Source organism: Crassostrea angulata, chromosome 6, assembly GCF_025612915.1.
Source record: "Crassostrea angulata isolate pt1a10 chromosome 6, ASM2561291v2, whole genome shotgun sequence".
NCBI lineage: Eukaryota > Metazoa > Mollusca > Bivalvia > Ostreida > Ostreidae > Magallana > Magallana angulata.
This window is the reverse complement of record NC_069116.1, coordinates 24204955-24232515: the sequence shown is the minus strand read 5'-3', so window position 1 is coordinate 24232515 and position 27561 is coordinate 24204955. Positions and strand designations below refer to the sequence as shown.

General features: G+C 35.0%; 2 protein-coding genes across 3 annotated transcripts in view; one reads left to right on the top strand and one right to left on the bottom strand.

Annotated features, from left to right (window-relative positions):
• The window catches only part of LOC128190374 (uncharacterized), a 32595-nt gene extending 5140 nt beyond the window's left edge, over positions 1–27455 (top strand). Inside the window, exons 16-39 of the mRNA XM_052862402.1 lie at positions 57–139; positions 272–331; positions 581–618; positions 985–1013; positions 11430–11541; positions 12151–12240; positions 12813–13525; positions 13830–14075; positions 14317–14436; positions 14554–15267; positions 18328–18558; positions 19040–19143; positions 19301–19406; positions 19794–19895; positions 20030–20125; positions 20227–20295; positions 20528–20559; positions 20826–20886; positions 21346–21404; positions 21530–21590; positions 24212–24336; positions 24802–24964; positions 25344–25433; positions 25781–27455. Coding sequence (XP_052718362.1) covers positions 57–139; positions 272–331; positions 581–618; positions 985–1013; positions 11430–11541; positions 12151–12240; positions 12813–13525; positions 13830–14075; positions 14317–14436; positions 14554–15267; positions 18328–18558; positions 19040–19143; positions 19301–19406; positions 19794–19895; positions 20030–20125; positions 20227–20295; positions 20528–20559; positions 20826–20886; positions 21346–21404; positions 21530–21590; positions 24212–24336; positions 24802–24964; positions 25344–25433; positions 25781–25939 — 3663 coding nt within the window. The 3' untranslated portion in view covers positions 25940–27455. The remainder of the gene's footprint in view (positions 1–56; positions 140–271; positions 332–580; positions 619–984; positions 1014–11429; positions 11542–12150; positions 12241–12812; positions 13526–13829; positions 14076–14316; positions 14437–14553; positions 15268–18327; positions 18559–19039; positions 19144–19300; positions 19407–19793; positions 19896–20029; positions 20126–20226; positions 20296–20527; positions 20560–20825; positions 20887–21345; positions 21405–21529; positions 21591–24211; positions 24337–24801; positions 24965–25343; positions 25434–25780) is intronic.
• On the bottom strand, positions 1475–10546 carry LOC128190363 (DNA repair protein XRCC1-like). Of its 2 annotated transcripts, XM_052862385.1 has the most exons (15): positions 10412–10546; positions 8853–8939; positions 7182–7289; positions 6749–6907; positions 6572–6643; positions 6339–6447; positions 5979–6097; positions 5684–5837; positions 5394–5556; positions 5046–5159; positions 4785–4894; positions 4266–4419; positions 2980–3267; positions 2538–2613; positions 1475–2020 (listed from the first exon to the last, which is right to left on the bottom strand). In XM_052862385.1, exons 1-15 carry the CDS (start codon positions 10460–10462, stop codon positions 1904–1906), a joined length of 1881 nt encoding a protein of 626 aa, XP_052718345.1. In that variant the 5' UTR covers positions 10463–10546; the 3' UTR covers positions 1475–1903. The 2 variants fall into 2 exon arrangements, with proteins under 2 accessions (XP_052718345.1, XP_052718346.1); XM_052862386.1 differs by lacking the exon at positions 8853–8939 and having other exon boundaries at positions 10412–10535.
• Positions 27456–27561: the final 106 nt, after the last annotated feature.

Genomic DNA, 27561 nt, shown 5'->3' with positions numbered 1-27561 from the left:
TTACCTTGGAATTTAGATTCATTCAGTAAATAGTTTTGATTTCTTTCAACCCACAGGGGCCATATCTGAGCAAGTATGGATTCCGTACAGAGTCGACAGGGAGTGTAGATGTCAAATTCAACGTTATAATGCAGTCAAGGTGATGTAAATCAAACAGTTTTACCTCAATGCTTCTTTACATTGTACATATACTAATGCACATATACGTTGTATGTATTGTATGTTTTTGTTGTGCGTGCAGGAAGTGAAATCCTCTTTTTTTTAATTACAGGTCCTTTTTGGAAAGGAAAGCTACTAAAAAGTCCTTGGGTTCTCTACTAGATACTCTTGGGTAAATATCTGTGGATATGTTTTCTTTTTAAGACAACTTGTATATAGTATTTAAAAATATATGTTTGTGGTTTTGAAAGAAAATTATAATTAGATAAATGAATCAGATGTAATCAGGAATTAGTAATTCTAATACATGTACATGTATTATCAAAACAGCTATACCAGTCTTATATTTTAACAAGATGTTTAAGAAGCTTAGTATTACAATTGCATCCCTCTATTGATATCTTTCTTGTTCTAATTTCAGAATTAATACAGTGCAGCAAAACATACAGTCAGTCTTAGGTCTGTATTGATCCTGTATGAGTATATTCCCATACAAAAACTAAAAATTGCATGTACATGTACCAATAATTTATGAGTAAATACATACTGTATATCCGGTAGTTTTCGCAATTATCTAATCATCACTTTTTTCATGATCTCTTTTAAAACGAAATAATTTAGTATGCGGAAATTATATCCTGTATCATTTTCTATAAGAACCTTTTTAAATTGCAAAAAAATGACTGAAGCAAATAAAAAATGTTACAGATATTACAGAAAATCCCCCATTTTCGCAAATTTTGTGACACGCAAAAAATGTAGGATAATTTGTTTGAGAACTTCTTGAATTTATTATTAAACAAACATTTTCCTTCTTTTTTTCAGAGGCATTCAAGAAGGCTCGACAGAGGATGGTTATTGCCAGAGAGAACGCCACCAGAGAATTACTGAAGGACTCCAAACACCAAAACGAATTGTTTTCACGGAGCAAGCGATGACAGCCTTCATTGGACTAGTGTAGTGAATACACTGTAGTCTAGCATTATTATCTGTGATCATTTCAGTAGTATGCAAATTCAGACCCCTGTATATTGAGTAGCGTTGCCCAACATTACAGTATGGGTACTTCCACAACAAGAGATTGGCATAGTGTATGAACCAATGAGAGTTGAACAGTGTATACTGTAACATTGTGACAGGGGAGTTGCTGGAAGCTTATGCTGGCTCTAGATGTTTGATTACATACTGAATACTTGTAATCTGTGTATATATTGTATATTTAAGCCATACCATCAATAAAATTTCCGTCCACAGTACAGATTTGAATTTTTTTGTATTTCTTCACAACATTCAGGGAGTGAACAATTTTTTCAACAACATTTGAAATCATTTATTCAATAAGGTCACTGTGTGCTGTACAACATATCTCTAATCATTATTTACACGTAAATCGAAATTGTTAAAGTGAAGCAAATAAACATCAAATTACTGGTAAATTATGCATTTACGTCTCGGTTTTTACTAATAAGAGTAAATGAATCAACTAAAGTGAAATAAATACAAATCATAGCATGTTTTATTTTGTTCATTACTTTTTAACATGTATTACAGTGTACGTTTATAACATTTTTTAAATATTCAAGTATATTAAAGAAAAAAATTCGAACTACATGTCTGATTATTTCATAGCTGCCTTTTAATTACAATGTACATGTATCTTCATTGTGGGACACTGGTATAAATTGTTTCTATCGTTCAGTACAGCTTGTGCCAGTCGTTCCTCCTAATCCCATCTACTTTGTGCTTAGTCATCCTTGGGAATCACTATATAATGTTGATATGGCATTAACTTCTCCTTTTCATGGCATGTGTGAATCCACTTGGGTTTGACGAAAACTAGTTGCGGATGATCTGACAGGGCCTGCAATAAAAAGAATAGTTTGCTTTTAGCGATGTATTATAGAGACATCATTTGAAACCCATGGCTATAACCTAGCTTTAATGGGGTAGTAATGGTATGCAAGACTGGTCATGGATTTCGAAAAATACTGAGACAAAGTCTGCAAATTACCCTGTACATGAAACGTTAGTACATGTAATGGACTTTAAGTATTCTTTAAAAAAAAAATTACACTAGTGTTGTAATAAACCACAAAATAACCATTAAGAGTACAGGTTTTGCTGTGTCAATAAAATGGACACCACACACATGCATACTGGTACATCTTTCAAAACTATATCCTAACATGTTTTAACAAGATAAATACTACATTTATATGTACCGGTAATGTATTTTAAGCCTAAATATCAAATCCAATGAGAACTACATGTAAATTCTAAATATTCAAAATAAAAACATTCACCAATGAGAAAAATGGATGCACTTTTAAGTAATATGCATGGCTTTTGCATTCTAATTGACAAAGTTCTGAACTTACATCATCAAAGTTCTTATCCCAATCAGAGTTTGTGATGACATAATGGACTTTATCATTCATATAATCCTCTATCTCTCTGGAAAACAATCAAATGTAACAACATTATAAGCACACAAAAAGTTGGCTTTCACTTGTTAATTTAATGTACCGGTACATTGTTCCTCTGATCAGAGAGTTCTTTCTTGTGGGAATAATATACAGTACATGTATTATAAAAATGTTCAACAAAAAGTTTTAAGAATTACATCTGTTAAAGTTTGTTACACAAGATACAGGTAGTTAAAAATTTGTGTTTATTTCGCAAAACTATTGTCATAAAAAATCTATTATCAAAATACATGTAAATGTAGAAAATGCTACTTGACAATTCAAAGGAATGTTGCAAATCAAAGCTTAGCTGTTCTGATGAACCAGGAGAAACAAAACAGGAAGAGAATCGTACCCATTGTATGCTGTGATGTATCTGGTCAGCAGTCTCCTCTCACCGCTCGGGAAATCTCCATACAAGAAGAAACATTTGTCAGTGAAATAGTCGGGTAAATCAGGCACACCTGAATCGTCACTGTCCTCTCCTGTTTTGTTGGCTCCTGATTGGTTGGATGTTGACGGTTTTGAGTTTGAGTTATTTTTGGATGGTGAGGGTTTGGATTTCTTTGCAGGCTCATCTTCATCTGTGGAATCTCCATAGGGGTTGCTCTCTTTGGATTCTGAAGCCAGTTTTGCTTTCACTCTGTATATCAACAATACATGTACCAGGTAATTGTAATTTTATCAATGCTTTTCATTAATTTAATGCAAGGTAGGATTAAAACAAGATATCTGTGAGCCAATGCTCACTAGTGATACCCCCGCTCTGATGTGAATATGCAAAATAAGCAAAGTCAACATTTAAAAGAAAGCTGGCATCCGATTGGTACAGAAGTATATCCCACAATATGGCATGCCTAAACAAATAGTGTGTTAAAATTTCAAGCATCTGCGATAAAAAGCTGCTGAGAAATCTTTGAGGAAAATTTGTTTAAAAATTTTGGCTAAAATAAACAAAGTACTCATTTAACAGGAAGTTGACATCCGATTGGTACAAAAATATATCCCACAATATGGCATGCCTATACAAATATTGTGTAAAAATTTCAAGCATCTGCGATAAAAAGCTGCTGAGAAATCTTTGACGAAAATTTGTTTGAAAATTTTGGTTAAAAAATAAGTAAAGTCGTCATTTAACAGGAAGTTGACGTCCGATTGGTACAAAAATATATCCCACGATATGGCATGCCTTAACAAACACTGTGTAAAAATTTCAAGCATCAGCGATAAATAGTTGCTGAGATAAATGCGACAGAAATTTTTGTTACGGACGGACAGACAGACAGACAGACGGACAGACACACAAGGGTAAAACAGTATACCCCCTCTCCTTCGGAGCGGGGGTATAAAAATTTGATAAGTGTTGCTTTAACAATTTCTAATCAATTCCAAAATTAAAAATTAACATGTAGGTTTAAAATACCTAGTATAACTATAATATATACCTACATGATTTGCATAGAATATCTTTTAAGTTAGTGAAAAGTTGTATCGATATACATGTATCAATATAAACATATGGCAGATTCTATCTGTAATGCAACTTCAATTCTGCATCTACAGTTTTCATACATATATGTACCTAGTGCAAAGGAGCATTCCTATTGACTTTACACTGAACATGTTGTCAGTGGGACCCACCTCTCCAGTTCATCCTCTGTGTCCCCTCCAGAGTCTGTGTCACCTCCATAATCCATGGGAACTGCCTTATCTCCAGAATCATCATCATCAAAGTTAACTCCTTTCTTTGACTTTCCTTTTGATGCTGCCTTCTCAGGAGTAGGTTTTGTCTCCTCTGTAAAAAAAAAAAAGAGTATTCAAATACATGTACGTTGTACACATGTATTACAGGGGCCAAGCCTGTTTTGGCCCTATGATCTATGTTACCATGGCTTATCCCTTGTGCATTTTCCAATAATCATCTTTGGAAAATATTTTTCAGTAATTTTAATATACATGTACATCTTATTACATTTATATACATGTACATGTATATTTACATGTAGCAGTATATTTACATTCATATTTGTATGAACCCAAAACTCTGTAATTTGCCTTAATGATACAAATCTTTTCAAAGGAGAGGGAAATTTACAATTTTGCTGAAAAATTAACATTTCATAACGGATAAACTTTCCCAAAAGGTAAGTTAAACCTAACCTTTCAGTTTGGATTTTTTGACTGGTGCCTTTTTAGCTGGTGCAAGATCTTCATCATCCAACTCCTCTTCACTTGATCCCTCTGGAGTTTCTGCATCTCCAAGTCGGTATCTGTACAGCAGAAAAATTAATGCACTGATCACCATTTAAAGAATGTTTCATTCAGAGGTTCCAAAAAAGAAAATTAAAAGAATTTTAACAAATATGATAAATAAGATGTGAATCAACTTATTCAAAAATGTTTGTCAATACATGTACTTACTTCCTCCAAGGCAGAGAGGTTTTCTGTTTGTACATGTGCTGGATCCACTCTTTCTTCACAATTTTCCCCTTCCCTTTCACCTGATTGTATTTTGGTGTGTTCTGGAAGGCGCATCTATGAAAAATGAGATAAAGAGCATTTAAACTGAATCTTGTTTTTCAAATAAAAAAAAACAAATGATGCATTTAATATGATTTCTTTTAACATACTTTCAAGGATTTTGATCAGAACTATGTTTTAAATACATGTACATGTACAACTGTAGTATTTGAAGTAGCAATATTTGCGATCATTATCAAAATAAAAGTACATGTATTTGATTTTTCTTAAAATACTATGGATCCTTACATGAGGTGGGTGCATCCTTTTTTCCAATCTGGTTTGTAAACAGCTCCCATCTCGATGGCCTTGTCCCTCAGCTCTCCTCGGAAAGGGTTCTGAAAGCCACTCATCACAAACACCACCCCCTCCAGCAGCTTGTGGAATGGCTTGCTTAGTCCTGATACGTCAGCTACAATACAACAAAAAAACTGGTATTCAGGTTTCATGTGTCTGCTTTAATAAAACTTTTGTTTGAAGTTTTCTATAAATATTGATATCTTTATTTTATCTTAAAAATGTACATGTAAATCTCTTACACTTTGTCCGTTTGACTTTTGGTTTGTCCTTTCCTGTCAGGGATGATGCTGTGGAGCTGATGCTGGTTGACTGTTTCTTCATTGGTGGTCTGGGGGGAGGGGCTTCATCTTCATCATCACTCAAAGCATGCTTCCTTTTAGATCCAGTCTGGCTCTACAATCAAAATACATGTATTAGGTATCCTAAAACTATTAAACTACATCAATAATTAAGAAAGACCTAGTCCTTACGATTATGCTAATTAACAAAGATGAAATAACTGTTTTTTAGTATTTCATTTTTCTAATGACTTACTGTACTGGGTTTTTCAGATGGTGTGGCTGCTTTCTTCTCTGGTTTGATATCAGTGGATTTAACTGGAGTCCCTCTGGATTCCTCTGCCAGCCTAGATGCTGCTCGAACAGCTGCTGCTCCTACAGCATACCGTAATATGATTAGTTGAATATTCTTGTACATTTTACATAATTACCAGGTATACATGTATACTGTGTTCTTTATTAGTTTTATACTTATTCTAAAACATACTAAATATATGTAATCATAGATTACCAAATTATCAAAAATATTAAGGTAAACGATAAAATGATTCATGTTCAAGAGCTGTTTAGATGGCTTCTTGGCAGGAAAAAAAAACAGCTTTAAATAAATGTGTACCTGTCAGAGGGGTTGATTCTGTCTTCTTTTTCTCGAACAATAATCCTGAGTTGATTGGATCCTCACTTTCAGGTTTGAGAGTAAATGCTCCAATCTTTTTTACACTACTCTAAATACAGTGGATGCAGATTTTGATACTTGTGAATGAATATGTAATGAATCAAAGAAAAAAAATGTGCAAGATCTTCCTATGAATCCATCAAATACAAGCCTATATTAATACTAAAGAATACCTCTTTTCCTTTCTGTTCATTGGCTTCTGGTGGAGAATGAAATGTGATAAAGGACAATCCATAACTCACATTCTAAAATAAATTAAAACAGATGTTGTGAAGTACATTCAAGTTCATATATAAATTGATGTAATACTACCGGTAACTCCATTATAGTTCAAATGACAATCTATTGACCTTGTTAAAAGGTTGCGTGCAAACAATTTTGATGCGGTCCCATTTCTGTGATGCTACTGATTTGTTGAGCTTTTCAGGACCAAACATTCTGACACTATTCCTGTTTGTCTCATTCCGACTCTCCACAGGTGTCATGAACGACGAGGCCACAAGAAGAACCTACAGTGTAAGGAAATGTTCAAGGTACATTTAATCATGAATGAGACACACTGCTGCCATGAAAATGACAGTGGTGCCTTTCAATATTATTTCTAATGAAAGACAGAATGTTATGACAATTCTAAGCAAACAGATACATTAACATGTATTACTCCTAACTCAAAAATTATACTGAAACCAAATCTCAATCAAGATACCAGTCAGTAATTAATAAAATGTTCAATACACAATATATCAAGAGTATACTACATTTTGAAATAATCTAATTAATTACCTCATAATCTTGGTCCGAGGTCGATGTTGACTTTCCAACAAGAACTTCCACAAAAGCAGACCCTTCATTACCAATGTCTATGGAATGTATTTCAGTGGCCTTCTCCAACTAAATAAAATGGAGATCATAATAGCATGAATAGATAATGATAAATTATGAAAACTATTCTACATGTCGAAAACTGATTCTTATACAGAATGAATATACCATTTATATTATGCAATGGTAGAAAAAAAAATGCCTATTTTGCCTTCTTAAATACAGTAGAACCTTAACAATCCAGATTACTTCCCATGCAACTAACCTGATTGTCTGAATGAATGAATCATTGGAATAATTGACAAAACTGCCAATGGAAGAATATTTTAATTACAAAACATAAACTAGAGGTACTGTGAGCAAGCTCACAATTGATACCCCCCGCTAAGATAAAAATCATAATGCGTGCATTTTTCCAATTATAGAAAATATTGGATGAATCTATTTCACTGTCCATTTTCTATAAATAACAACTGCTCTATTTTTTTTAAAACTGTTGGTCATAAGCAATATTTTGTGAAGTAAGAACATTCAATGCTTCTCCATAAGAAAGACAATGACCAGACATAAATTTTGCACTTTTTCTGCCAGTGACCTTGACAATGCCCAAATGACCTTAGATCAAGGTCTTGACACACCCATTGGTCCCAAGCAATATTTGTGTGAAGTTAGAACATTCAATGCTTCTCCAAAAGAAAGATAATGACCGGACACGAATTTTGCACTATTTTTCCCAACGACCTTGACCTTGCCCAAATGACCTTGGGTCAAGGTCATGACATACCCTTAAGTCATAAGCAATCTTTGTGTGAATTAAGAAGTTCCAATGTTTCTCCATAACAAAGATAATGACCCGACACGAATTTTGCACTTTTTCTGCCAGTGACCTTGACCTTACCCAAATGACCTTGGGTCAAGGTCATGACACACCCTTAGGTCATAGGCAATCTTTGTGTGAAGTAAGAACTTCCAATAACTCTCCATAAGAAAGATATGGACTGGACACGAATTTTGTATTTTTTCTGCTAGTGACCTGGTTCCATTAATTCTCAATAAGAAAGATATGGACCGGACACGAATTTTGTATTTTTTCTGCCATTGACCTTGCCCGAATGACCTCAGGTCAAGGTCATGACACACCCTTAGGTCATAAGCAATCTTTGTGTGAAGTAAGAACTTCCAATAATTCTCCATAAGAAAGATATGGACCGGACACAAATTTTGTATTTTTTTTTGCCAGTGACCTTGACCTTGCCCAAATGACCTTGGGTCAAGATCATGACACACCCTTAGGTCATAAGCAATCTTTTTATGAAATAAGAACTTCCAATGTTCCCCATAAGAAAGATATGGACCAGACATGATTGCACACACAGACGGACGGACAGACGGACGGACGGACGGACAGACGGACAGACGGACAAGATGATTCCTATATACCCCCCAAACTTCGTTTGCGGGGGGTATAAAAATATGTTTCTATATGAATTACAAACATTTGCATCTGGATAACTGCATTAGTGTATATGTCCCACCATATATTAATTAGCATGACAAGTTGTTGACAGGGGATTACTTATATATATATTTTTTTAAACAAAAGATCTGCTTAAATTTTGCCTGCATCTTTACCTGAAGAACAGCCGTTGCTGGTTTACCAGCTTGAACTTTCCATTTATAAGTACCCTCTGGTTTTAACAAATTTTCAGCAGGGTGGTTCTACAAAAATTGAAAAAAAAAAAATTTGAAGACACACAAGGACATTGGTCAAAAAATCACTCTCGCAAGTTTTTAATCAATTGTGTAAAAAATTTAATAAAAATTATTTCATGTAAAGCCTTCATAGTGTTATAGCGAGCGAAGCGAGCTCTAAGAACCAGTGTGCGAGCAAAAAAGAACGAGCTAAAACTACAGATTCATCAAACAAAATGTTTTGTCTACATCCCATAATGCTCTCTAATGTTTTTACCGTGGTTCTATACCAAAAATGGCCAACATTTAACTAGTAATTTACGTTGTCTTGAGCTTTGAAGACACGTTTTGAGTACCGCACAAGCTTTAACGAGACTCAAGAGATTTGTTACATACTTCCATTCCTTTGTATTGAGTCGAGATACATAAACAAAGACAAAAAAGGTCATGGATGACGTCACAGTGCTCTAGCACTATATTTCCTGTGATAATTTTAGAGATGGATTAAACATCTATAATGCGTGTACTAGCTATTTTAGTATAGACTGCAATACTTGCCTCATTGACATTTGATTTGTTTTTAATTTTTTTTAATTTATTTTTTTTGATATAGAGATTATATAAATATATACTAGCAAGAGCCATACTTTCCTGTCATATCGATCAATTTAAAGCTATTTGTGCATGCATGTACAGTAAGCAGGTTAGTATATGAGTAGAAAGGAAATAAACAATAGGACATTTTGAGCTATTAAATAAAAAAGAAGTCAAACCATTAAATTTGAAAGTGGGAAATTACACACAGGGTCTACAAACAGGGACCGCTCTCTCTCTCTCTCTCTCAAAAATTCTTTGATGTTCGTTGATACCTAAATAACACTAAGTTGACAATGATGCAAGGTATGTGTAATTCTTGCTGCGCTCGCCACAACGGTAGCACTGTTAAACATATTACCTCTACCAGGTTGGGACCAATCTCCCAAATGGGATATAATAGCCCGTTTGGGATATAATAGCCCAAATGGGATATAAATTTAAAGTGCAAAAAATAAAATATTTTGATTTTGAAATTTTTTATATAAATCTGCATTTATGTGAATCAAATGCAACAACTTTTGGTTAAGAAGTTTTTCTATATGTCTATAGTTTGTAAGATTGATCCCCAAGAAGTTCTGGATATACTGAGGGATCAATCTCCATAATAGTACAGCTACAGAAAAAGTTGTTTACCAAAAGTTGTTGTATTTCATCTATTCTAATGCGGATTTATATTAAAAATTTCAAAATCAAAAATTTTTATTTTTTGCACTTTAAATTTATATCCCATTTGGGCTATTATATCCCAAACGGGCTATCATATCCCATTTGGGAGATTGGTCCCAACCTGTTTACTATATTTTCACAGTCTATATTGTTACAGTAGATTTAATGAATAAATAATGCAGAAATATCCTAATGAAGACAAGTTTTGCCAGTTTTAATGTGCTTAGATTACTTACAGTTTCAGCATTGCTGAATGATACAACGTGCTGTGGTTTGATGATTGGCATTTCTTTTGGTTGGAAACTGCTTACTCAGTTTAGGCTATGTCAACATTTCAATAAATGTGCAACTTTCTCCGAAACTAATTTTCTATTTCAGACTGCTCTTAGTTTCGCATTTTATTGGGTAAATCAGTTTTGACCAGTTGTCAGTTGACTGTCAGCTGAGATGTTATGTAAGTAAAGCATTTTTATTTTTTGGCATTCTGTTTAGCACGTACATGTATTTGGCAACAGGAAGCAAGAAAAACGCTGCAATCACATGTTTACGTGCATGAGGTTGCACTGTTCAAAATCAACAAAAACACTGATGCATGTCAAAATGTCTTGTGATCTTTTTTTCATCTCGAAACAAACGTTAAGAATTTAGAATACACACAATGAATAAAAGAAAGATTTTTTATATCTTCGATAATATGCTCATATATTTACTAAAAAATGATACTTATTATCTTGAATTCAGGAATAATGAAGTGGAAATTAGGCGTATACAGAATGTGCAAAATGGTGCAATGCATTTATACAGTGAAATGATATATGATTTTTTTTAATTACCTATGACTGAAAAGTAATAAGATATATAGAAATTTTTACGAAACACATTCACTGAAAATCTTTAACAGCAAAAACATTTGAGGATGATTTGAATGTATGTGTGTCACTCAAGAGCTTTTGAATAGACCCCTTCACAATACTGTGGTACTCCTCTCTTGTAGGGCAAATTGGTATACTTGGCCGAAGTATCAGTAGGTAGATAATTAAATGATGTAAATGAAACAATTGACATTCAGTCATATTTCACACAACTACATCATTTTGCTTGTAAAAAAAAACAGAATGTACCACAGCAATCCTGAAGGGGTTAAATAAATGCTTTAAGCTGCTTAACATGACTCGTAAAAGGCATCACCTGTTATATTTTTCTTTTATTGCCACTATCCTACCTCTTAACAGTTCAAACTATATTATACTGTAGAGGTCTCACCTGTGTGGATGTACATCTTACATTGCCACATGTTACCCCACTGTGATTGTCAAATTTTACTATCTTATTCTAAGCCAGGAAAAATGTAACATCATATGTACAGGTCAATTCATAGGTAGGGAACTCTACACCTTGACCATTAGTTTCAGGTGTGAAATCGGGGATGGGTAATGAAATCTAAGAATATATATATCTATGTGATGTTAAATATCTTATGTTCATCACTGGTTCATGAATCACGAGATATTCTCATCTCATGGAACCACATACAAATGGGAGAAGATTATGCATATTGGCCATGTTTTATGATAGTGGGAAAGTATATGTCTATTATTTTTAGTAATAAAGAGTTTAAAATCTACACAATAGAAATATTATAGATTTTGGGGAGGGTAGCCATTGAACCAGTAATGTGCATATTTACGGTAATAAGAGAGTTTGCAATAAAGTAAAAAAAGCTCTGTTTGTTTGTTTTTTATCTATTAATCATTCAAAGACATTAAAAAAAAAAGAAAAAACATGTATCAAGAAAAAATCACACTTACGCATTGTCTTTTGTTAATCTTTAAATATAGTTTATCAGTCCACATTTTAGAGGGATTGTGCTTTATCACATTATGCTCTGAATATCATTTCTTTTGATAAACCTCTTGTTATTTATTAAACTTGAAAAGTGTTTTTTTTTTCATATTATTCTTCTTTAATTTATAAGTTAATCAATGCAGAGATAAAATGCATTCTGGTGAAGAACCTGGCAAAGGAAAAACTCCCCCAAAAAGGGATAAGAAAAAGAGAGGTGAAAGTAAGTACATTTGTACCACGAACTGTCCATATTCTTTCCCTCTAAATATACACTGCTTAATTGCGTTTATGAATCTGCCGTGAATCTTTAAATTTTTGAATAATTGCCATTTATTGGACACAAAGATTGGCACATACACATACAGGCACCTATCTATATGCATGTTGGTTTTATAGGGGATAAAATAGAGACAAATGGAAAGTTGCAAACAGTATTTAGGTAGTTCAGTTCTTGCACAAAAAGCTAAATAAATGTTTGTTTAGTTTTGGAGTGATCTTGAAATGCATGATCAGTTTCTTGCATTATAACTGAATTTATCAATTGATGTGATGTTAAGATGTTTTGTTTGGTTTTTTAAATCTGCTCTGAAAGGAAACTTCGTAATTAAATAATTATTGATAAGAATAAATTTAAGAAAGCTGATCTTTTAAACTACTTTTGTATTTTTATGTAGCTTAATGCTCAATAAGAGCTACTTCAGATCTAATTAAGGTTCATTACGGTAATAAAAATGAAGTAAAATTGGTATGATAATTAAAATTAATGCTAAGTCTGTAAATTTACATGTACAGCTAAGAAAGAACAACAGAAAGTATCACCAGAACCAAAGGCTAGAAAAGAGGCAAGTAGCAGTGCTCCTAGAGGTACACCACAGGAACAACCTCGAATTCCAACAATGGCAGAGAGGAAGTTCAACAATCCTGAGATGCGGTCAAAAATAGCGCAGAGTGTGGCATCCACCCATCATGCAACATCAGGTGGCAATGTTGTTACTGTCCCTTTATCCACGATACAACATAGAAAAGTGGTGCCTGTGCACTCGTTGGGTGGGGGAGATGACCACAGTTCCTATCACAGGAGTGTATCTCCATCCAGGCCCCAGGGACAAGGGGGTGTGGTTCAAAGACCTGCTCAACAACAGCAGCCCAGGTGGATCATTCAAGGGGTGCAGTCTCAGCCCCGATTGAGTGCCCCAATTCCGAAACCAGCGCCCCAGCAGCAGATAATACGAGGTTCAGTGGTCCGGCAAGGAGGGGAGAAAATTGTTCTTCAGAGACCCCCAAATCAGGAGGGCACTGGGATACTGAGACAACAACTTTTTCAAAAAATTTCACAATATCCAGAGAGTCATGAAAATGTGTTCACGCAGTACAAACAAGGAGCTGTGTCATCCACAGCTTCATCAGTACAGGAGCTAGTAGAACAGCATGGGCGACAGAGTGCTGTCAGCAAAGATATACCAGCCGCTCACTCCGGAGACAGATATTCACCTACTCCCCAGCAGGTACTGTAACTTTGTTTACAGGTAGAAAGTTATATGAAGAATTTGCCACTGAGTTAGAGGTTCACCTAAAAATCATGCAGTGGATGATAGGTCTCTAACCTAACATTTGTTTCATACTGTTCTTAACATACCATACTTAATACCGGTGTGTAAATAAAAAAGATATATTCACCATATTTTCACATAACTATGTCTTTGTTTTATGACATTTATGTGCTTATTTAAAGGTATGCACCATTCTACAATTTTTTCAATGATTTAAATGATACTAATAAAAAAAGATATGAACCAAATTAATTCATAGGTTTCTACAATAAGAAGGACCCCATCACCTGCTCACATCCAGATGGGCCGGGTGTCCCCTGGGCCTCCCCCCGCCCAACAGAGGCGATCCCCAGGACCCCCCTCAGACAGGACACAGCCGGTCAACTTGTCTGTATCAGAGATCAAGGAGACGCTGGCCACAGTGAGGGTGACACAGAGCCAGGCAGGGACCCTCTATACAGGGGCTGTACATAGGGCTCCCGGCACAGACGATGAATGTCTCCCTGTAAGTCAGACCACAAAAATCCATGATTAACCACTGATGTTCTATTTTTCCTGTTTCCACCAAGCACCTAACATTCCCTTTTTGGTACTTTTTCAGCACATCCTTCCCCCACAACTAATTTTGTAATAATTGTTCATTTTCCCTTTTTTGTCAGTTTATAATTTTTTTATAGCTCTAAGTACATGTACTATTGTGTTGCTCTTATATTGAAGATGGATTAAAATTTTTATCTGGGTTACAGGCAAAAGATATGATGAGTTATGCACAGGCACAAGGGGACCTGCTGAAGCATGCCCTTATGACAGGAACTATGCCACCTCATGTGAAGACCAGTGGCTTGTTCCAAAAGTCAGCTCAGAAAGTAAGATTTATTTAACAGATGCTTTAAAATTTTGATAGATTAATTGATATATATGTATCACAAAATGTTAAAAGTTGTTTAGTCACATAAGAATACCGGTATGTCACTGATTTATAGGAACAAGTCGGGAACCCACTCCCAAGAGATATGGCAGCGATACATTCATACTCTAGAAGAACGCCCAGTCCCAGTCACCAAGGTCACGTGGACATGGGTCGCATATCCCCCCACCAACAGCGACACCCTTCCCCTAACCCCACCCAGAGACAGCCTTCCCCCCACAACAGATACCCTAATTACCCAACGCAAAGCCAGCCCTCACCTCCACAAAGACAGTTTTCTCCCAATCCTCGACAGACATCTCCCTATCAGAGGCATCCTAGCCCAAGTCATTCCCCAGGACAGAGTGCAGGAGTACATGGCTCACAGCCAGGGAGGGACTCAATCAGCCCTGTGGTCACCACTGGGGTCTCTAACGCTCCTAGACGGACCCCCTCACCTAAACCCCAGCACAGACACAAGGAATCGATGGCAGCCTTGGCAAACCCCAGGCCCCAAGCCCCGCCCTCTACTGTCAACATTGGAAAGACATCAGTTCCAATTCGCCAGCCATTTGTGAATTTGGTTCGATTGCAGGAGGTCCCTGGAAACACTGTTTCTGTAAGTCAACAAGTTCCCTCCAAACAGGCACCACAGATCTCGGGCACACAGAGACAAAACCCAGTTCTTCAGTCTCAGCTGTCACAGGGCTATGAACCACATATTTCTCCGGAGAACAAACTGAAAGAACAAGCACCTGCTCTTGCTCCAGTATCATTTCAACCAAAACAGGTTTGCTTGATATGATTTTCTCTGATCTTCAAATTTAGCTCACCTAAGGTGCAAGTGAGTTACTAGTATTTATCATCATTGAAACAGAGCATATCGATCTTTTTAGCTCACCTGAGCCAAAGGCTCAAGTGAGCTTTTCTGATCACAATTTGTCCGTTGTCTGTCGTCGTTGTCGTTGTCGTTGTCGTCGGCGTTGGCGTTGTAAACTTTTCACATTTTCATCTTCTTCTCAAGAACCACTGGGCAGATTTCAACCAAATTTGGCACAAAGCACCACTAGGTGAAGGGGATTCAAGTTTGTTCAAATGAAGGGCCACGCCCTCTTTAAAGGGGAGATAATTGAGAATTATTGAAAATTTGTTGGTATTTTTCAAAAATCTTCTTCTAAAAAATTATTAGGCCAGAGAAGCTCAAATCAAAGTGGAAGCATCCTCAGGTAGTGTAGATTCAAGTTTGTTCAAATCATGGTCCCCAGGGGTAGGGTGGGGCCACAATTAGGGGATCAAGTTTTACATAGGAATATATCGAATTTTTAAAAAAAAATCTTCTTCTCAAAATCTATAAGGTCAGAAAAGCTTAAATTTGAGTGAAAGCATCCTCAGATAGTGTAGATTCAAGTTTGTTCAAATTATGGTCCCCAGGGGTAGGGTGGGGCCACAATTAGGGGATCAAGTTTTACATAGAAATATATAGACAAAATCTTTAAAAATCTTCTTCTAAAAAACTATCAGGCCAGAAAAGCTCAAATTAAAATGGAAGCATCCTCAGGTAGTGTAGATTCAAGTTTGTTCAAATTATGGTCCCCGGGGGTAGGGTGGGGCCACAAGAGGGGGGTCATGTTTTACATAGGAATATCAGGGGCTGACAAATCCGATTGCCTGACGCCCGGGGCAAGTGATTTTTCCGATCGGGCGAGTAAAAATTTGGTAGGGACTTGCCCGTGGGCAAGTGACTTTTTAAACTTTCGCATATGTACTGAAAATGAAAGTACCGTATCTTGCCGAATATGATACGCACTTTTTTTGCTTAAATTATACACCACGATAGGATTTTCACATGGGGTTTTTTTTCAAGTGCAGTACGGGTCATCATCATTCAATAAAACTCTCACTACTGTTTCCTTAGTACTACGTATTGTTCTTGTGTTTGTTTATCGTAATGGTTAAAAACTAATCCAATCTTTGTTAGAGCCTTCAACTGCAAAAACTGTTTTGATTATAATCTGCCGATAGATAAATACTTATAAAATGGCAATTTTTAAACGTAAATTTGAGCTGTTTATTCTATGTGTAACTTCTTTGAGGTGTGTTCACCGTCTCCATGTACGCCGCCATAAATGATGCTAAAAATAGATATGTGCTTGTTATCACTCGCTAATCGTAATCATAGCCGAAATCTTTATGAAAATTAAAATATCAGGCCTAAAATGATTAGATATACTAGTAATTAGATTAAATTAAACAACTCACTAAAGATTCATTTCACCTTTATTTTTAACACCTCTGTGGCCTTATTGAAACTACGGTTGTGAACGCGTGTGCACTTGTCACCAATTATTTTGGACATTCACCTAAGGTGAAAGAAAATAACAAAACACCCAAAACTGTTAATAAAATGTTTGTTTTTACCTTTACAACAAATCCAGTTAACTATCAATATGAAAAGTGTTGATTTTTTCACATTCTCGAGAAAACCAAGAGGAAGAGATATTAAATCAACACCATATATATTTCATAAAGAGTATTAAAAGTGGGAAAATTTAAAATAAAGGGCAAAAACATCATACAGTATGTTTATTGTTTATTTTTAATCACAATAAAGAAGTTGGTAGGGCTAGTAGATATTGAGGTAGGGCAAGTAAATTTTGCCTAGCTACTTGCCCGAGGGCAAGTGCCTAAAAAATGTATTTGTCAGCCCCTGAATATATCGAATTTTTTTTAAAAAATCTTCTTCTCAAAAACTATAAGGCCAGAAAAGCTTAAATTTGAGTGGAAGCATCCTCAGATAGTGTAGATTCAAGTATGTTCAAATCATGGTCCCCAGGGGTAGGGTGGGGCCACAATTAGGGGATAAATTTTCATACAGGAATATATAGAGAAAATCTTTAAAAAAAATTCTTTTCAAAACTTTATGGCCAAGAAAGCTCAAATTGTAACCATCCTCAGATAATGTAGATTCAAGTTTGTTCAAATCATGGTCCCTGGGAGTAGGGCGGGGCCACAATGGGGGATAAATTTTTATATATAGAGAAAATCTTTAAAAATCTTCTTCTCAAAACTATAAGGCCAGGAAAGCCCAAATTTAAGTGGAAGCATCCCAAGATCGTAAAGATTCAAGTTTGTTTAAATAGTAGTCATGGGGTATGGTGAGGCCACAATGGGGGATGAATTTTAACATAGGAATATATAGAGAAAATCTTTAATATCTTCTTTTTAAAGACTATTTGGCCAGAAAAGCCTAAACTTGTGTAGAGGCATCCTCGGATAGTGTAAATTCAAGTTTGCAAAATCACAGTCCCTAGTGATAGGGCTGGGTCGTGATGGCGGTTTGAATTTTTACATAGGAATATATAGAGAAAAATCTTTAAAAATATTCTGGGAAAGTTTTCGGTCCAAAACTCAGTACTTAGTGTGAAAGCACAGGTTATGCAGATTTAAGTTTGATGAAACCATGATTCCCTAGAGAAAAGGGGGGCCACGAAATGGAGGGGGGGGGGGGGGGGGGGGTAAATAGGAATAGAGAAAAATCTTCTTACAGGTACAACAACAAAAGGGGCTTGGTATTTACCCCCAAAAAAGAGGTGGATAAAAATTGGCAGATTTTCTATTTTTTTTAGCAAGATCTACTGTACTTAGTTGTCAAGATATTTTGATACTGTAATGCTAATTTGATCAGAATTAAGGCAATTGTTGCTCAGGTGAGCGATGTGGCCCCTGGGCCTCTTGTTAAATTTTCTAATGCTGAAGAGCCACTACCCCTCAAAAAGAGAAATAATTAAAAACAAAATAAAGGGTAGATGAGTTTAAAAAGTATCTTCATTGTTTGTTTTTTTTGTAACAGGCAAACCCCTTCACATTTCCCCCACAAATACCAATGCAGATTTCCAAACTGGAGCCCCATGCTTTCAGTCAGTACAAGGACCCATTTCCCGTACTGGAGCCGGAGAGGAAAAGTTTGCCTGAAGTTAGGAGGGATAAGAAGAGTTTGAGTCCTGATGAAATGCCCAGGCTGACCCCTGTTAATCTTCTCAGGTCTGAAAAGCAGGTCCAAGATACAGAAATGATGGAAATGGTAACGTGTAACTTTAAATGCTTATTTTTCTGAGGTAGTGAATGGTATTTAATTTTTGCTGAATTTTCTGTTAAATATTTAATGACTAATGAAGCAAGGTGATGATCCTGGTTTATTTTGTCTTTTGTCTGTTTTGCATCTTTATTGAATGTGATGATCTTCAATCTATAGGTTTTATGCTCTTGAAAACAAATTTCTAATGGGTTAACTGTTGTATTGTCTCTCTGTTATAAATTCAAAAGTTATGCTTAATAAGGCTACGGTACATTGTTTAATTTATGATTATATGTGCCCAGTCTTCATCTGTTGAGTTCAGAGAAAGAATAAGCTTTTCTCTGTTGTTCTATCGTCTCTGGAATATTATCAAGGAACATACCAACAACAACAATACACGATATATACAATGTATATACACTTATGAACTTCTATGGTGTATTTATCATAACTTTTTCTCATTTGAATGCATCTGCTTTCCTTTCAGCCTGCCCCATTCAGTAAGAGACTCCATAACATTGCTAACCTTCCGACCAGCTCCATCAACAGATCAACATACAGGGCTCACAGTGTGGCAGTGCACAGGGCCAAGTAAGCTCAGTCACCTAATGTAGAAAAAAAAAACTTCTAAAGAGCTGTTGTATACATCCTCTTTTAAAAGCTTAAATGGTATCACAACCGGATGAAATTGTGTTATTCCTCTTTACATATCTTAATAAATGGTTTTGGGGGATTTTTTTTGTCACAGGGCTGGACTCATTACAAGTACTGCCAAATCTTTGGACATCTTAAGGCAGAACATCCAGAGATTCATCAACAAAGAAATTGATGTCATTATACAGGATTACATGGAGGTAATTCGGACTGTTTTATAACGTCCAGTAACACTAAGGCATTTACTGCTTCAGGCATTTCTTGTCTTAAATCAAAAAATATATTTTCATGTTCCTATAATGCATTTACATATATAAGAGTGAAGTACTTATATTGTTTATACATTAAGAAAAATGTTAAAAAAACAACAACAAAAAACAAACAAAACTATGTGTTGTAAAGGTACTATCAAGCATCTGCAAGAGAAATTCTGAAGCTTCTTTTGCTGTACAATCTGAAGGAATACAATTTTCTAATAGCTCAAATTTTTTAATAATGACTATCCAGCATAAACTCTTGATTGAAATGGAGATCAATTAATCACTCTTTCGATAAATCTGTTTCAATTATTTTTTTCTTTTTTAAAGAAATTTTTCAAACCAGGAGTAAGAAATATCAAGTTGAATAATGGGGAAAATTCGGTGAATGAGGAACATGTACAGGCTGTTTGTCGACAGATATTGGAAGAGGTATCCAAAATAAACCAGTATTTAAAATTAATTTTCCGTTTCACATGAATTAAAAACATTTCAATCATTCTGTTGTCTATTGATGAGATGTATGAAACATTAATTGCCATGCTACTTTCTTTTAACCTGTGCAGGCTAAGAAAATGTACTGCACTGATCAGAGTTTTACCCCGACACGACCAGAAATTTCTGACAATGTATCTGAGAGTGGTAGCACAGGAAGCAGAAGGGTAAGTCACTCTTACTGTATCAAGGGGAAGTAATTCACATCTTAGTTAACCATTGTCTCCCCTTTTATCATTATTATTGAATGTTGCTTTCATTGTTCTAGCTGATTTCACGAAAAAGACGAGGCTCAGATTCAGATTCTGAGAAGAGTTCTCTCCCTGTCCCACGAAAGGCAAGTGATACTTGGTTTTGAAGTAGGCCTAATGTACATTTATAAGGTATAAAAACGTCCATCAATATTATCACTATGAGACTAGGAGATCAAATAAAATAAAATTTAAAAGAAATCTACTCAAATTTTGAGCCACTCAATATTTATGCATCAGTTCAGTGCATTTTTATTGTAAAAAACAGAGATTGAAGTTATGCGTCATTTCTCATGTGTATTTTTTTATATTCTACAGAAGAAAGGCCGTCCTCCTTTATATGTGTCTGGGTATGTTATCTATACTTTAATGAATTCAAAGTCTTTCAAATATAATTCGCATAATTCAAATAGGGTTATAAATATCTAACTACTGTGCATATTTATATATTTATGTATTGGTATTGTTAAACTCTCTGCATTATGAATTTGACTTTTGGTAACTTAGCTATTTTATTCCAAGTTAAAACAAATTGTTTTTGCGTGTTCATTTTATTAGGAATTCAATAATTATTAGATTATTGCAGTGGAGATGTAACTACTACATGTATTTACAGAAGGAGCACTCCATCTAAGACAGTGAAAGCCAATGATCCTGTAAAACGAGAGGGACCCAAGGTGAGACGCCAATTACTACACCTTGTCATAGCAAAAAAACTACAAAACTGTTATTTGATTAAGTTTATCATACCAAAAACGTTTGAAGTCCTAGTTAAAGTTTGTTCAGTTACAAATAACTGTATTTTTTGCAACACTTTAGATTTTACTTTGTTGAAGTCAAGTATTTTCTACTTGCCATAAACAAGATTAGCATAGTATTGTCATTTTTTTATTGTTGCTCTTTTACACGTACTCTATATGATGCTGCATATTAAGTGTATTAAATTCTTTTCAACCAAAGACACAAGAACCTTGCAAATAAAATTTATCAGTATTTGTATGCCCTTTTACCTGTAAATACCAGAAATGGCAGCAAACACTATCTTGTATTAATTAGTAAATTCTTGTCATATAAATTACCTGGTACATGTATGTGAGAATAGACTAACCACACACTTGAAATTTGACCTCTTTTAGTGGGACTGTGATAGACTTACGACAGAAACTTTCTTTGTGATGGGAGCAAAAGCAAATAAGTAAGAATTTTTATAAATATTTCAATTAACCTTTATGCACCGATTTACATGATGTAATTTTTTTCTTCAATTGTAAATGAAAAGGGATTAGATATTAGACAGTATAAAATTAAAATCTTTAATAGGGCACTTGGCTTGGGAGCTACCAGAGGCAGAATTTACATCAAGCATCCAGATATTTTTAAGGTAAGATGTTGTTTTTTAGCTCACCTGAGCTGAAAGCTCAAGTGAGCTATTCTGATCACATTTTGTCTGTCGTCCGTCTGTCCGTCCGTAAACTTTTCACATTTTCAACATCTTCTCAAGAACTACTGGGCCAATTTCAACCAAACTTGGCTCAAATCATCCTTAGGCAAAGGGGATTCAAAGTTGTAAAAATTAAGGCCACACCTGTTTTCAAGGGGAGATAATTAGAAATTAATGAAAAATTTCGAGAACTTTTCAAAAATCTTCTTCTCAAGAACCAGAAAGCCAGGAAAGTTGAAACTTGTGTGGAAGCATTCTCAGGTAGAGTAGATTCAAAGTTGTGAAAATCATGACCCCTGGATGTACAGTAGGGCCACAATGGGGGATCGAAGTTTTACATAGGAATATATAGAGTAAATATTAAAAAATCTTCTTCTCAGAAACTAATCAGCCAGGAAAGCTGAACCTTGTGTGGATGCATCCTCAGGTAATGTAGATTCAAAGTTGTGAAAATCATGACCCCCGGGGGTAGGGTGGGGCCACAATGGGGGATCGAAGTTTTACATAGGAATATATAGAGTAAATCTTTCAGAAACTAACATGCCAGGAAAGCTGACACTTGTGTGGATGCATCCTCAGGTAATGTAGATTCAAAGTTATGAAATTCATGACCCCTGGATGTAGGGTGGGGCCACAATGGGGGGTCGAAGTTTTACATAGGAATATATAGAGTAAATCTTTAAAAATCTTCTTCTCAGAAACTAAACTGCCAGGAAAGCTGAAACTTGTGTGGAAGCATCCTCAGGTAGTGTAGATTCAAAGTTGTGAAATTCATGACCCCTGGATGTAGGGTGGGGCCACAATGGGGGGTCGAAGTTTTACATAGGAATATATAGAGTAAATCTTTAAAGATATTCTTCTCAGAAACTAAAAAGCCAGGGAAGCTGAAACTTGTGTGGAAGCATCCTCAGGTAGTGTAGATTCAAAGTTGTGAAAATCATGACCCCTGGATGTAGGGTGGGGCACAATGGGGGGTCGAAGTTTTTCATAGGAATATATAGAGTAAATCTTTAAAAATCTTCTTCTCAGAAACTAATCAGCCAGGAAAGCTGAAACTTGTATGGAAGCATTCTCAGGTAGTGTAGATTCAAAGTTGAAATTCATGACCCCCGGGGTAGGGTGGGGCCACAATGGGGGGGCGAAGTTTTACATAGGAATTTATATATAGAGTAAATCTTTAAAAATCTTCTTCTCAGAAATTAATCAGCCAGGAAAGCTGAAACTTGTGTGGAAGCATCCTCAGGTAGTGTAGATTCAAAATTGTGAAAATCATGATCGCTGGGGGTAGGGTGGGGCACAATGGAGGGTCGAAGTTTTTCATAGGAATATATAGAGTAAATAGAGAGGTTGAGATTTTAAACATGTACGGGTACGCGTACGTGTGTTAAAACTAAACGTACACGTACACGTTTTTGTAATATATCAGTTGAGATTTCTTAATTTGTAGGATATAAATGTGTACGTAAATCGACGCAGTTTTGTGACATGAATTTATTTAGTTAATTCCAAATAAATGGTAAATTTCTTATCAATTTTCATGCAAATGAAGTTTTAAAATCTATATAATGTATCACAAGAATACATTCACTCATCAATAAGATTTTATTTGTTGTAAAAAGCTACACGTTTGTACTTACGTGTAGACCACACTCTACAAGTTTAGAGAACGTGTAGAAACCATGTCGTAACAAAAACTGATGATGTAATACGCGAAGAATTTAGGAGATTTCCCTAGTTCACGTACACGTACCCGTACACGTTTGAAATCTCACCCTCTTTAATATTAAAAAATCTTCTTCTCAGAAACTAATCAGCCAGGAAAGCTGAAACTTGTGTGGAAGTATCCTCAGGTAGTGTAGATTCAAAGTTGTGAAAATCATGATCCCTGGGGGTGGGGTGAGGCCACATTGGGGGGGGGGGTTGGTGTTAAAGTTTTACATAGGAATATATAGAGTAAATCTTTAAAAATCTTCTTCTCAGAAACTAATCAGCCAGATGATTCTTTATAATTGTTAAGACTTTGGCTCCAGGACAATTCTTCGGCCTCACAAGAAGGTTCAGAGTTTGATGTAGCTTTATATCCCATATATAAACAATTGTTAAGGATCTTTTTGAGAACTGCAATACTCAACATGTGATATGACTATAAAATCAACCTGTTAGAAAAGGGACTAATGAATATAAACATAAGAATATGCAGGGGGGAAAATGGATTTTATATATACAGGATCTACATGTATTATTGTACATTGTCCAGATTGTTTGTATTATGAGTCCATTAAGCTGATTTTATCATACCTACTGTTCCTCAGGTGAGCGATGTGGCCCATGTGCCTCTTGTTTTAAATACAGTTATTCAGTTCCTATTTTACTACAGTCAGATAAAATGTACAAAAAGGACCATAAATGTGCAAAGTGAATTTGTGTACCGGGTATTCCAATGCATTTATGTGAGGACTAAAGATAAACATCAGATCTGAGTGAATTGATTGTGTTAATGCTGATCTGACATTTTTAAATATATTAATAGATTCACAGTCAATTTTCTGTCTTTTTATCAGTACTCTGGAGACCAGGATGACAAAGTGTGGCTATATGAAAATCAGCACATGCCTGCCACTGGGGGGAAGACGTACATGTTGATTCTGGAGGACATCAAAGATCTAGGCAAGGAGGATGACTACAGGTGAAAAGAGCACTGCTCTATGTAATTACATTGAAATGTAATAATGTACTGTAAACAAACTTTTATTTGCCTGCAAGAAATTTTCACAAAAGGTTTGCAAGAACATCATCATCGCGAGTGTCTTTTGCCGCAAAAATTAATCGTCGTAAATCGGTTTATCTCCTGTAAATCACAAAAGTTTGTTTCGAATAAAAGTTGGTTTACAGTAATATGATTACATTATATATAACTTAATTGAATTAAATGAATGAATATTGCTAATCAATCTGGCTACCCAATTTAAATTTCTCCAATCGAAAAAAAAAAAAAAAAAAAAAAAAAAAGGAAATAATGAACAGAACTTTCATTGTGATGTGCTACACGAATTACACAGTCTTCAAAGGCTAGTTACCAGTACCTGTCATCTTTACTCACAATGTCAGATGAAGTTTAACAATTGTAATTATTGGGGTTTTTTTGTCACAGGGACAACCCTAGTGTACATGTGGACACCCTGAAAGGATTCCCTGTCCCTCAGTGGATGATTGACAAGATCAAGATTCAGATGGCAGCCCAGCGGACAGACACTTTTAAGTCTAAAAGTCGCAGTAGGTCCAATACTCCTAGTGACATCAGGACAGGGGGCCAGGTACAATAATAAAATATGAGTCAGATATATAATACAGTCAAATCATCTTCTAAGATCAAACAATTTTTCATTTTGCTGTAATCAAAGTCTCCTCTTCGATGGTTATTTTTGATATACAATATATTGCAAATCATGAATTGAATGAGAAAATCAGATAGAGAGAGAACTTCATCTGCTCTGCCAAGTGTCTAATTTGCACAAGAGAAAGCGAAATGGAGTACTGTAAAAATACAAATCAGTTCTTAGCGCATTTTGCATTGTTTCTTATTCAGTTTATTCAAGTAGTTGATATATAATTACAATGAACATATAGAAACTAGGCTACAAAACCTTCAAATTTTAAGTTGGCAATAGTTATAATGCATGCTTAACATTGCAGGAAGATGGAGCTGAGGATAAAACACAGAAAATTCCTTTCTCCTCATTTTCTAGCCCTAAAACTGAGGACCAGGATCCAGATAAAGATGAGGTAAAAATCACTGTAGATTCGTAATTAAATGTGACCAGTAAAATCTCAAAAAGACAGATCATGCAGATTTTGAAATCTCGCTTTTATTTTCTGGTCAGGGAATAAACTTATTAAATCTATTATAAAATATTCGGCGTCCACAACTTTATATTCTTGCGATTTGATGCAAAATGGTTGAATCTCGGAATTAAGTACTCGCCTAAAATAAGGAATCTACAGTATCTGCATATATGTATTGATTGAATTAAGATTTCAAATATCAGAAGTAGATCACGTACATAATATTGATAATCTCTTTTGTTTGACTGACTAGATATACCTAAATGTTGGTTACTTTTCTGTTTCAGAAATCTTCCTCTGCTGACACAGAAACAGAATTTCTCTCTGGTAATGACAATGATAACAACAGCACTCTGTCTCCTTTTAACATGACAGGGGGATTTGATGAGGGTGCATCCCCCTCCCCCTCCCCCTCAGAGATAGAGAACCTGGAGGAAGAGGATTAAACAATAGTTTTAGGGTTCAATGTGTGACTAAAGGTGATACACTGAATTGTATAATAAGTGCAACAGAAGAGTACATGTATTCATAATGTACGTGTTTTTGTAAAGACTCAGAATCTTCATCAAGGTTGATGGTAAATGTATTTTTCTTGTCTGTCTGTCTGTCTGTCTGTCTCCAACATTAACCAGAGCCATATATTTTGAAGTGTACAAGGTAGAGATGTCAGACTCTGAAATGTAATTCATAAGGTCTGAGATTTATGTCAATACTCTGATATTTCATGAGTGTGTATAGTGTTTTTTTTCCCTTAATTGTGAAGAATTTGTATTGGTGCATTTTGAGACACCTGTAAAATACATGGGTAAATTTTGTGATACATCTTTGCATCATATTCCTCTTCAGTCTAAACTAGAGAAGAAAGACTTTATTGATGCCTTCAATAATTTTATGCAGCCACTCTTATAAATGTGAATTATTCTCATGATTTTTCAGGTCATTTTGCTATTAGGCCTTAAAGGAAGTTATAGAAACAAATACCGGTACCATAATCCTCACTTGTCTTTTTACCTTTATTCTTTTATAAAAAAAATGTATCACAAAATTTCAAAATTACATGGGTAATTACGAATTACAGATAATGATCTTTACTCATGTTTTAAGAGCAATTTGCAGTTTTTGGATAATTACCTGTAGCGGTACTTACAGTCTTTTTTTTAAAGCAGAACTAAGATTTGATTGTGTACACCTCTATGTATATCTTGGATATTTATGTACATATACTTTTATATATACATATATCTTGTAAATGCATATCTTATAAAATTTGGTGAATTTTTATTTGAATAATGTGAATAAGACATTTTAAAGAAATTTTTTGACTCGTACTTTTACCGCTATACATTTACATGTACCATGTATTTGCATTTGAGTGCTTTCACAATATAATCATGTTAAGATTTGATGAATGAAATCATTCATATTGTTTTAAAGTGTTGTTAAATCTCTTATCTTTCTTTGTTTACCATTCTATCAGATCTTGATTGTTCAGTTTGTTTCTGTAAAGCTATTTGCATAATGTTGTATACAAGACATGTACATTTTGCCCACAAATTATTGTATGTACATATGTGTACAAAAATGGAGATGCTAACCTAATGTATCTCGGGTTATATGAGAAGTAGGAAGATTTGTCGAAGTCAGTCATGAAATGATTTTAAACCTGAATTTTGTACTTAACATAATGTTTGGAGATTTATTTTTTGAAAAATTTTCCTCCAAGGAAATCAACATTTTCATACAGCCTAAATAACCAAATTTATGGTGTGCACTTTTTGATTATTTTGTATCTATGTATATTGGACACTACAATATGTGGATCAATTGTTAAACATTTGTTTTGTTAAGACTTGGTTCTCAAGACCAAATGTAATTAAATTTGACTACATTAGGCATGTTTTATAGGTTATATATGTATTTGACTTGTCTTGTATTTTTTAATGTATAAATGTTGAAACTCTTTTAACGTCTAATTTTGTTCCATTGAAAAAGAAATGGATAACAAGTCTCCAAGGAGATGCTTCATGCGCTTTTCCATCTAAATCTGGCCGTATAAAGGCTCCCATGG

Excerpts from the sequence above, each read along its gene's own strand:
- LOC128190363 (XM_052862385.1), bottom strand. The coding sequence starts at position 10,462 with ATGCCAATCATCAAACCACAGCACGTTGTATCATTCAGCAATGCTGAA. Across the intron at positions 6,098-6,338 it reads AGAATCAACCCCTCTGACAG|GAGCAGCAGCTGTTCGAGCA; the intron begins GTACACATTTAT and ends GGTATGCTGTAG. Across the intron at positions 5,160-5,393 it reads AAAGGATGCACCCACCTCAT|ATGCGCCTTCCAGAACACAC; the intron begins GTAAGGATCCAT and ends CATTTTTCATAG.